Source organism: Convolutriloba macropyga, chromosome 3 (genome assembly GCF_964194025.1).
Source record: "Convolutriloba macropyga chromosome 3, txConMacr16.3, whole genome shotgun sequence".
NCBI classification, from domain to species: Eukaryota; Metazoa; Xenacoelomorpha; order Acoela; family Convolutidae; genus Convolutriloba; species Convolutriloba macropyga.
This window is the reverse complement of record NC_134470.1, coordinates 4,793,865-4,806,158: the sequence shown is the minus strand read 5'-3', so window position 1 is coordinate 4,806,158 and position 12,294 is coordinate 4,793,865. Positions and strand designations below refer to the sequence as shown.

Below are 12,294 nucleotides of genomic sequence, written 5' to 3'. Positions count from 1 at the left end.
TTCATATCCAGTTGTTTTAAAATTATTTGAAATATTCTCTTTCCATGGATAAATATTCCCTTTAACCCGTACAGAACTGACTTCATTTCCGCAAAGGAACGCATACAATTATTGCCGAATCATTATTAGCGTTTCAATGCTACAATTTTATTAGAACTTTATTAGATTTCGACCCTGGGATAATTTTGATGTAGATCACCTGAGAGCTTATCAGACCTGGGTCGAGGTGTCACCACTAAAAATTGTTAAAAGATGCAATAATTGCGTTGAGTTTGAAAAAAAGTGTAAGATTTGCGTTCAATGCGATGAATGCGGCGAAAAAAAATTTAAGCAAGGAAAATTTTTTTCCACCGTTTCAGCGGTGAAAGAAAATTTTTCACCGCTATCAGCAGAATGCGGCCAAAAAAATTTCAGCGCTACCAGGATGCGGTGAAAAAAATTCTCAGTGCTACCAGGATGCGGTGAAAAAAAATTTCAGCGCTACCAGGATGCGATGAAAAATTTTTTTCACCACTAAAATTGCAAAACCACTTGTCATAAATTCACAGGAAATATCATGCACGTATGTGACAGATGGAGCAGTGGAATAGGAAGTTGATGACATGTAGGAGTTGAGAGGTTCGAACTTCAGTTTTTTTTTGTAGGCAATCCAATGAATGCGGTAAAAAAAACTTAACCGCTAAAAGCAGCAAATCATACAAAAATTTTCCGCATTCAACACTAAAAGATGCAGGCACTTTGCGGTGAAAAAAGTTTTTTTCACCGCTATTCACCGCTAATCTTAGATTACTTTTGATCAAACCTCGACCCGGGGAAGTTGCTCGAATACCACATAAAAACTCTCTTACAATATTTTTTTCATCCATATATACATATCCTGCGTTCAATTTTTTTGTCTGCTTTGGGTCCGGAGATAACTAGAAACAGAAAGGTAAGAAGTGCATTGATTTTTGCTGAGCTTATAAATGAATCACTGAATTTTTGTAGGAAGTGTAAAAAATTTGGTGGTGGCGTTTTGTTTCTCTATTCACCGCAAATGTTACCAAATCAAGCTGAGGTCTCAGACCATAAGCCATTATTTCCAGAAGACTTATCAAAAACGACGCAAGAAATGTTCGGTATGTTCGGTTTTCCACGTAAAAAACCTTCGGCTAAACGTTGGTTTAGCAAAATTTGGTGTGTTGATGTTGGAACGTAAGAAAGCTTCTGTATGTTAGATTTTGGCCAGATTATGTATGTGCGGTTAGTAGACGTAAGATAGGTTCGTTATTTTTGGTTTCAAGTATTAAAAATTTTGCGGCATGTTTGGTTAACAACGAAGTCGCACTGGGCAATTGTAAATGCAAGTCTCCCATACAATATATATTGCTCGCCTTCTCGCTTGAAATTCGCTTCTTTCAAGCGTATATTAACGGCGCAAAAGACTAAATTTTAACAGTCAAGGTGACGCAAAAACAAAAACGAACTGCTAGGGAGTAGGAGGGCGTGGGTTCAATCCCCGTACTGAACGTTATTTTCGCAGTTGGGGCAAGTCTGACCATTGTAAAGTCAGACTGAGCGCAATTCTGACAAATAAAAAAATGATATGATTCAGTAATGGCGAGGAATTGCTTTTATGATGGCCTAGTACTGAAATGCACTTGAAGTTAGGTACAGGTGCACTTTTTGTCCATAGTTTATTGAACTGTTATGATCACGTTACACTCACCGGAGTCGATATGCTCTATTATCGCATTAACTTAAAAAATTAATCGTTAATTCAATTTGAGATTTTTTGGACTTTGCCTCAGCTATTTTATCTCAACACTGAATCTCTATTGCGTTAAAAAACGACAATATCGAATATCTCTTGGGTTTAGAAACGACAATACCAAATCTCTCCTACATTTAAAATACGACGATAACGCCAATGTTTTAAAACGACGATGCCGGATATCAATCATATTTAAAAACGACGATCTTTTTTTATGCTAATTACCGAACAAAGACAATGTCGACTAAAAAACAGTTGAAAGTTTTGTCGTTTTGGCACAAAAAAAGACGATTCTCGACTAGGGAGCACCATGGATGGGAGGGGGGGGGGGTGCGTCGTAGTCGTACGTTCAAAACACACGCCCGGGAAATGAACCCCAGGCGAGACCGGATGGTTATCTTGCAAGATTCTGCCAGAATCTTGCAAAAAATGGTTATCTTGCAAGATTCTGGCAGAAAAATGGTTATCTTGCAAGATTCTGGCAGAATCTGCCAGAATCTTGCAAGATAACCATTCGAAATCGACTGGGGAATGCACAAAAGTCTGGACATAGGGTTTTTTCTGGGACCGTCTGAACGCAGACTTGCTCTGCCGGTGACGGCCTGGACAAGCTCACCTTCGGTCTGTGACCTGAGCATGACAAAGTTCACCACTTATCACTCATTCCTTAAAATATAACCTTTCAGTTGGTTTCGAACCCTGCACTCATAGATTGCAGTCCTTGTGGCATTGGGCTAAAACTGCGCCGAGTTTTATTTGGGGTGAATATTTATGAAAATTTTCAAGACACTTCAGTCATATTCACGGGTGGAGGTTTGGTGGTGCATTTTCGTAAGAAAAGCGGTGAAATGCGGTGAAAAAAAAAATTTTCACCGCGTATTTCGTACATCTTTTTGCGGTGAATACAGTGTATAGCGGTGAATTATTTATTTTCACTGCGTTCTCAGTATTCTTATCAATTCAATTGTTGTCTTGCTAGATCTTGGTAACAAATTATTTTCCGTAAGATTTGAGCTACATGTAACTGTAAAATATTTCGGAATTCAAAAAACATTAAACTAAGCGGTAGTTCCTTCGCGGCATCGACTATAGCCGGAGTTTTTCAAACATCCACAGCATTATTATCATTTGGGTCACTTTATAGAACTGGCAACGCGACCGGAATCTATTATATCCAGATTTTATTAAGATTGATTCGCTGAAGTTTCTCGCTTGGTTTTGAAGTAAGAACCACCAAAACGGCGGACAAGGTATCCTTATTTCCAAACTAATTGTAAAAGTTATCTGATGAGCATCAGTTTTCTCCGAAGCGCACCATGTAATTGTAGATGATTTGAAATTGTTGCAGAGGATAAAAAGGCAAGGGAATATTCTTTTTTCAATTTTCATCCTATGACTATATAACAAAAAAATATTCTTTATTTTCCTCGTATATTTTGTTTGATTTGTTCGGTTTTCTGCACAAAGTTAACCTTCCAAAACCAGAAAAACGCTAAAAACAAAAAAAAGCGTGTAAAACTATTTCGGCAGCAATTTGAATAGATTTTACATTTCTGAAAAAACAACGTCATAAATGAGATTTGTTTTTAAATTAAGAGACGAGTTTTGATAGTCATTGGCCTGATTAAAAAATTTGGAAAAAAAGTAAATCTCAATTTAAAAATTTAGGGTTTCGCTATCGAAAAAATGTAACTCCAAGTCGACTTTCAAAAATTTTAGGTTTATTTTCCATGCCGTTTATTCCTTTATTTAACTTTCTTTATTGTTTCAACTTACTTCCTCAAAGAACCCACAAGGGTTAAATCAAATGAAAGGAGCTGAATTTTTACCACGTAATAGACAACGCATCAGAGTCTGACGTAATAGTCTGAACCAATCTGAGAAAAGCTTTATTGTTTCTGTGTCAAAACTTTTGATTTCTGATTCCAACATCTCAAGACCGTTCAACTGTTATTTTGAGAACCATTTGATGCTCAAATAAAAATTTTTTTAAAAAACTCAATCAACCTCTGGCAGAGTAATAAGTATTCACTACATATTATTATTACAAACTATCTTGTTTTTCAAGGGTTTTCAGCAAAAATTTAAAAAAAGTGATATCATATAGTCAGTTTATAATGTTTATAATCCATATATTATAATATCGCTGTACGGGTAATGCATCCATCCTGAACTGTGAACAGTGCTGTCTGCATTAGTTTAAAAATATGGAGTTTTTGACGGTAAAAGTTGTTCTAAGACATTTTACGAATTTTTCAATCAACAGCGAAAAAAACTGAGCGATGCGGCTATTGAAAATAATTATTTGATTCAATTGACCATCGATTACAATAAATTTTTAAACTAACGAAGATTATTTCATCCGCAGTTGATTGATAAGTTTAGGATCTCAGCCCTTTTATATCATGATTTTCTTAGATGCTTCTTTGTTTACATATAGAGAAGGAACTGGATATGACCCTGTTTTTGACATTTTCGAAAAAATTACTAACCCCCAACAATGTAACCAAAAATCCTGTGAATTGGGAGCGCACAAGCAATTATCAGGACGCAATAATTTCTTAAAGTGGCTCGAGTCTTCCGAACAAACCTGTCCTATATTTGTAACAACATCATATCAACAATCTGGGTGTGCTTACCGGCCTTAACCTAATGAACTTGGGCATCTATTGTAACCTTTTTATTGCTTCATCTCTCTACCCAAGTATCTGCTGAACTCATAGAGCTGTTTTTTCTAATTCATCTTCAATTTTAGTTTGCATTTACCTATCCCAGGTTGCAGCCATCATCTGCCCTGTTTACGAAGGAAACCATTTTGGAACGCACAAAGGGTGTATGGTGCGTTCAAACATACACAGATGAGGGCGAGCAAATTTATTATAACGAGCAACACAAAAGCACCGATACTTACGGTCGGGCCAAAGTTGACCCAAAGACAAAGCAACTCTAAAACAGGGACGAGCCACGACGCACGAGGTATATTCGGACCCGCAGACGAGCAAAAAAATTTTGATCCGTACGCTTTCATAACAGTTTTTTTGCACAATAAGCCTCAGCCACAGAAATCGAAAGTACACAAGAAACATAGGGTGCAACATAATACACCATTTGAGTGTCTACTCTATTTAATAGTTTTTCATGAGCTCTCTTTACTGTCCAAGACCACAAGAAAAATTGTTTGACAATTTTTCTTGCCGCTTAAGAAAAAAACCAAGGCTTTTCTAATCCAGCGCTCTTTTTTAAACTTTTAATGGAAACCCGGCAGAGCCGTGATTCAAAACACTTCAAATACAAAGCACAAGGAAGAAAGTTCCTATAAAGGCACAAGAAAAGGCAGAACATTTAACAAAAAATCAAACTTTTTTTTGAAAAAATAAAACCATTTTTAACCGAAATTTAATCAAGAAGCAACATCTTAAATTCTTGATGTCTTACATTCCTTATAGACAGGAGATACTACAAAAATGGTATGGGCAACATTCAGGAACTTGTTGACACAGAGCGTCACATCATGTTTTTGAAATACGAAATTTGAGAAACATTTGTCTAAATTGTCTAAATTGAAAAACTTGAGGCGATCTATAAAAAATTCTATCTAGCCAACGTTAGCCTAACACGTGTGTGTATTTTCCTTTTGATCCGTCTAGACCCAATAGTAAATGAATACAAAGAATTACATAAAAACAGGCAACTTTTTTGCGTTTCCGATCTACACTTTTCTGATGTACCACTTTATTAAGCATTGACCTCAAAGCTAAACTTTCCGTTGTTGTACAATCCTTATAGATAGGAGATAATACGAAAATAAATTGTTCAACATTAAACGACTCCTTTATCCTTTAGACAACACATCAATTGTTTTATAGTCTTCATCACTGTTTTTTTAAAGATCGACGTTTTCTTTAAACACGAACGAAGCAAAGTCTAGATCATGAACTGTTTCGGTCTGCCTGGGTCTTTTCATAATTTGAACGAGCCAATTTCTGGACCATGCTGAATTTCAGCATTGACTGGTTTTTTCATACGGATTTTTGAACGGGCGCAAGAACTCACCGAAACTTTGAACGAAGTTTGAATCACAGGTGGTTGCAGTCTGTCTGGGTATATTCATAAGCAAAAACGGCGTGGATGGGTGTTTTCATAAGCCATTTTCAACGAGGAACTCAACCTGGGATGTCATGCTTTTTGAATTGATGATACTCAAAACTATCTAAAAATACAATTGCTAAATATGTACCCTTATTGCGATAAACACTTTACTTCAAAGAGAGTACTAATGTAAAAGAGCTAACGTGCATTCGTATCTGCTTATTTGATTTAACTTTAACTTTTAACTGACGCGCGAGAAATTTTCTGCTCTTTGCCGAGTGCTTTTTCTAAGAAATTATACAAATGCTTCTTTAATAACCTATCCGAAGATCTAATGTTTCCTAAACCGAATTCCGAGAATTATTTAGGTTTTTCCTATTTCCATGTTGCAGCATCAGCCAATCACAACTAACTGTATATCAGCCAATCAAACAGCTCGTCTTCTCGACCAATCAAATCCCTCACCCTCTTAAGGCTTCAAAAATTTCTAAAACGGGTGCGCTTTGAACCCTCAGAACCAACTGAAAAATGATACCGAGTGAAGGCGGCGACTTCCAGTCGAGTCCAAACAATTCCGGAGAACATTCGGACCCGAACGTCGAAGCCCCGAGGTACTCCGGATCTTGCGGCGCTCTTGTGCAAATGTACAAAAGCATGAAAATCAGAATCGAGGACGCAAAATTTCAAAGAATCCTAGTTCTTATAATCGTCAGCGGTGTTCTGTTGCTTGATAACATGTTGTACATAATCATAGTTCCAATTCTTCCAGACTATTTGCGAAAAGTAAACGCCTGGGATATCCAAACATCATACGGGCAAAAATCTGAGTTCAAAAACGGGGAATGGAAAAACTGGACCTACATTACGGACACCTACTACGAAAGTGAAGATGCTGGTCTAGGGTTCCTATTTGCAAGCAAGACGTTCACCCAACTAATTGCGAGCCCCGTGAGTGGAACCCTGATTGACAGAGTCGGGTGCGAGGTTCCAATGATGATCGGTTTGTTTGTCATGTTTACGAGCACAACTATCTTTGCATTTGGAGAGACGTATATGTTTTTCCTCCTGGCCAGGTGTATTCAGGGAATCGGCTCGGCTTTTGCTGACACAGCTGGACTGGGAAAATATTTGGATTAATCAAAGTCAACAAGATATAATAAGATGAAGTATGTTAGAAATGTTCATACAGGATTCTAAATTTATTCAGATTTGCTCTCGTAGGATTATCTATGACCCCCAACTGAAAATGTTGTGTTATTACATGGCACGCTGATAGGAGTCCAAAAAGTAATGGTAGGTTGTAAAGGTTGTAAAACATTACAGTCGATTACTATGGAACAATTTTGGTACAGATAAAAGGCGATTAAACTTACTCTTTTTTTCTGAACAAAATCTATTTTGTACTCTTAATACATGAGCGAGAGAATTTTTCAAATAGGATTTCACGTGTGTTTTTATCTTTGTCGATTCGGAGCAATTATTACCATATAAGGGAACTGAGAACGTGCTTCTATGTATTAAGAAACGAAAACCTGAACGATATGTGATAAAGACAACTAAAAGCCCTTCTGGAAATAAAATCCTATACGGAACTAAAGCTTAAAAATGCTCTGAAACTTAACAATATAAATTTATATCTGGGTTTTAAATCTATCTTGCAATCCAAATATTTTCGCCAACTTACAACGCACAGCTATGATTGCCGACCGATTCACAGAAGAACGTGAACGGAACCGGGCGCTCGGAATCGCCCTCGCTCTCATGTCTTTCGGATTATTCTCTGCCCCGCCATTCGGGGGCATCCTTTACGAGTTTTATGGAAAAGAAGTACCTTTCCTTTTCCTAGCTTGTGTCGCGTTAATTGATGCGGCCATGTTTCTCCTAGTCAGACCGAAAAATCCGATTAATCTACGACAGCGACTTACCCAAGTGACACACGCTCCTATTTATAAACTGCTTCTGGACCCGGATATTTTGACCATTTCGGGTGCCCTAATCATGGCTAACATTTCGCTGGAATTTCTGGAACCAACAAATGCAACTTGGATGAAAGATTCAGTGGACGCTGACGAATGGCAGCAAGGATTAATCTGGCTTCCCGGCTTCTTCCCTTACCTTTTTGGGGTGTACTTGTGCGTAAAACTTTCGAACAAGTACGCAAAAACTCAGTACATTTACGCTGGAATCGGCTTATGCGTAATCGGGGTGTCGACTTGTTTCATTCCGGCCTGTTCGACGTTCACGTTACTGTTTCTTCCTTTATGTGGCATGTGTTTTGGCGTTGCCCTGGTTGACACGGCTTTTATTCCGGCTCTTTCGTACCTGGTTGATAGCCGGTACACGTCCGTATATGGCAGTGTGTACGCAATAGCTGGCATTTCCCACTCCCTGGCATATGCGTCTGGTCCAGTGGTAGCCGGATGGATGGTGCATATCGTGGGGTTAACCTTTCTCAGTATAATTTTGGGGGTGGCCAGTTGTCTGTGTGCGCCCAGTTTGTACCAACTGCAGAGGATCTACGGAGAGCAGGTGGAGGTCCAGGCGAGGCGGCAGGAACAGACTGGTTTGCTGGAAAGCGATCAACTCAACCCAAACTTCAAAGGTCAAGTTTAATTTTAAATGTTAGATAACCCGGACTTGTACATCTAAAATGGAAGTCGTTCGAAAAAAGTCTTATTTTGTACTGGAAGGATGGTTTATTTATAAAGCCTCATTATTTTGGGTTGAGTCAATTATTTTCAATCAAATTGTTTTCTACGTCAACCGTAAGTGTAGTAAAAATTTTCCTGACATTACCGTACACTAATTGTACCCACCTAATTTAGTGAGTTACCCCCCCCCCCCCATTTTAAATAGTAGAAAAATATCATTGGTCTCATTTGAATGCCACTGCAGGAAAAAAACTACAGTACTTGTTTTAAACTTCATTTTGTATCGCCAGATATGTTGAGAAGATCTAAAATCTTTTAAAGTAATCACTCTTTATCTGATCCTCTGAGCCGCTAACTTATGCTGATTCAATTAAAAAAACTGATAATTGACCTAACAATCATAAATTTTTGAAAAACAAGCACTGTTTCAAAACTAAAACTGTTGTTTGCACAAACACCTACAGTAACAACTAATAATTACAAGCTTCGAGTATGGTAACTTGTGAGAACTTACCAGTTTCTTATATTTTGCGAGGAGACAATGTATCGCGTTACAAATTTTTCTACCAAGTTCTTATATGGTTAACATAAAAGTTACAAGTTCTTACAAGATAATCATCCAACTTAGAACTTCTTACAACTTAAACATCCGACTGAATTTTTCTGATGACTTTGCTAATCGACTTACCAGAAATTTGTACAAGAAATCCAACCATCCCAAAGAGTTTATCTTGTCAAAGTCTTCTGCAATTTGATTGAAATTGCAAGTTTCTACAAAGAGTGCATTGTTTAAAAGTTCAAAAGGAATCCAGCAGATAGATGAGCAAAATTGACGATTGTACCTGCTAATGAAGGGAATTATATTTTAACAATGTGGGTAAAAGCTGAAAAAGTAAAGTACAAAAATATTGAACAAAAAAAATAGAAACAAATTTTCATTTAATTTTTACTAAGTTTATCTTTGTAAGCATCTTTATTTAGCTTTGCTTATCTATGTTGTGAAAAGTAATGAATGTAATTAACTTAACTGAATGAATTAGAAAAGAATATTAAAAATTGTACATGATGAATGTTCCAGGGATGCAATTGTTTATTGTCTTCTAGCGGTATTAATTAAAGAAAGTTCCTTAGGAAGGGCCAATGGGAGAAAACTCAACCGGAACGATCTTGCGGGAAATTAACAAGTAAACCACCTAACTTGCAAACGTTTACCTTTTTTAAGTTAAGCATTCAACTGGCTATTGTTTACAATTTAGCCTACCACTGTCAATCGAGTTCTGACAATTAAATCTTTTGTAAGAAACTTATAAGATCTTATAAAATAATCATCCCGTTTTGACCTATGTGAACAGAAAATTACAGCAGTGGTGTTTTTTAAACAAGTCAGGAAATAAACAGTTGAGACAGAAGTATTTGGGGATCGCATGAATAGTTTTAAGAGTTTGAAATTGCAAAAATGGACGCAAAAATAGGTCTATGAAATATAGGATTTATTATGAAATAATCTTCGATTTTTTATCTTATTAAAATTTTGACTGAATTTCAAGATGAAGCTACGTTTCCAAGTACTTGGGAGCGATTACATAGCCGAGAAAGATTTTTAGTAATTTTTTTACGAAATTTTTTAGCATTCAATTTTTCTGTTTTAACTGCTTCGTGATGAGGTTTTCGGACACCTGAGTAAGCAAAAACCATAAAATTCCTTATGAAATAGAATTTAATGCTGGATCACAGATTTAGAAATATTTGTTGCCTGAAGGAATTATAGAGTGAAACCGTTTTTTCAATGGTTGTCTCTGAAAATTGGGTCCAAAAAATTTAAAAAACTTTGAAAAAACTTCTTTCATACCACTGAAGTTGCGAAGTTTAAGGTCAACATCATAGTGCACAAATCAGTTTCATTCGACTCTTTTATAAATTTATCCAAGTTTATAGATTGCTTGACGCCAAATAGTTCATAAACAAACTTTTGCAAATCTTCCTCCTTATTCAGTTTCTTGAGAAAATCAATCATAATTTGCCCCCTTGTCGATTTAGGATGTTAATCTTGCAAGTTTAACAGTATTTTGCAAGATTCTTGCAAGATCTTGCAAGATTAACATCCTTCCTCGACTAGGGGTGGTATAAGATATCAAAATATTAATTTTAAATATTTTTCTGTAAGTTATAATTTTGCATTTTTCTTTTGAGTCAACTAGCTATGCTTTGAATCTATTTTTATACAATGAAACATAATAAGTTGCCCAGAAATTGCTTGATAAAACGCGGGGAGCTTTTCTGAACATCCTATCACGCTTTATCTAGAATACGATCAATCGAAAACGGCCTTCAAGTTGGCATCCCGGATCCCTTAATTAGACAGATAGAACCATAAACTTTGCCTCTAAATTTCTCAATTTGTGTTCCATATTTTAATCCTCATAGACAATACATAAACTTTATCGTACATTATTTTATTACTATTATAAGTTAGATTACAAATCGTAGATTGTAAGAAATTTATTTTCTTAAAAAACTCCGATGAGAAAAATCGACAGTTCGCTCTTAAGTTCCCATTTTTAGTAACGCCTCGGTTGCGCTTTTCAGATTTCAATAAATTATTCGTCAAATGACGGGTTAGAACTTTATGGACGAGCGCATACGGGACCTCCTGGTTTCTATAATTGGAACAAAAATAAGAAGTTTAGATGTATTGTCAGTTTTTTGTTGACATGAAATAAATTTCCATTCAGTCGAATTTTTATTTCTGAGGAGCATCGGGTCATTTCGTTCAGGAGGGGAGAGCTACTATGATATGGGCAGAGGTTATTCCTACCAGACAACCAGCACCCTCAACATACAAGACGTAGCCAATCAGAAACAGTAGTGAATCTGGACCCCAATTCAGTCAAGGTCCAATGGGGGGATACCAGAGAGCCAACTTCGAACCCCAACATCTTAACCGCCCAATATGATATCAGAAGCTATTTTAACGATGCTATCACCAGAAACGCTGAACGAATCAAAAGAAGATACCAAAAGAACGCATAAATCTTCTTGATTTGTCTAATCTTTTCGAGTTTCAGATATCCAATTTTTAGTCTTTGAATTTAAAATATAAGCGACGTTGAGAAACGTTGCCAAATAGACTAGAAAACAGATCAATTTTGCGAAAAAAAGCTGGAAAAACAGAAAAAAAATCTTTTCTGTTTGTGCCCCCAGCTTAATGGGTGCATATTATTTGCAACCCCAGACGCACGTGCCATATTTTTACATAATGATTTACTATGTAATGGCACGTGCTCGGCTACTGGGGCATCATAACATACTGGGGGGTGGGGGGGGGGGGGGCACAAACGGAAAAGATCCGAAAATATATCTTTTCAATCGCCGTGCAATTATTTTTGGCAAAAACAATATAATTCGAAATATTTTGCGTGCAGATCATTATCGTTCCGATAAACAGAATATCATAATTATACGTTGAATGATGCTGATTAACACAGAAATGCGATTTAGATTTCATTAAGTGATAATTATTTAATTAATTAAATAACCAATTTGTTTATTCATAGTCATTGAATTTTGGATACTAAAATAACACGCGAAATTTGTATTTACTTTTGAATGACATGATGATGGTTAAAGCATTGTATAGTTTTTCTCTTGCATGAAAATAGTTAAACTATGAAATGCATAATATAATTTCTATAGAATTTTTAATCTTTTCTTATTTAAAGTATGCAAATATTTGCATCAATATATCAGTTTTGTCTGAAAATCTGACACTAATAACCCGGGTCCATATTTTGCACAATTTTG

The 12,294-nt window shown here is 36.4% G+C and overlaps 1 protein-coding gene across 1 annotated transcript; it reads left to right on the top strand.

Annotated features, from left to right (window-relative positions):
* Positions 1–6,511: 6,511 nt before the first annotated feature.
* Positions 6,512–11,702, top strand: LOC142335847 (putative vesicular acetylcholine transporter-A; the record flags this gene model as incomplete). The annotated part of the gene is made up of 3 exons (XM_075384175.1): positions 6,512–6,963; positions 7,537–8,444; positions 11,268–11,702. Coding segments are annotated over 3 exons (1,452 nt in total), but the record flags the coding sequence as incomplete, so codon positions are not given.
* Positions 11,703–12,294: the final 592 nt, after the last annotated feature.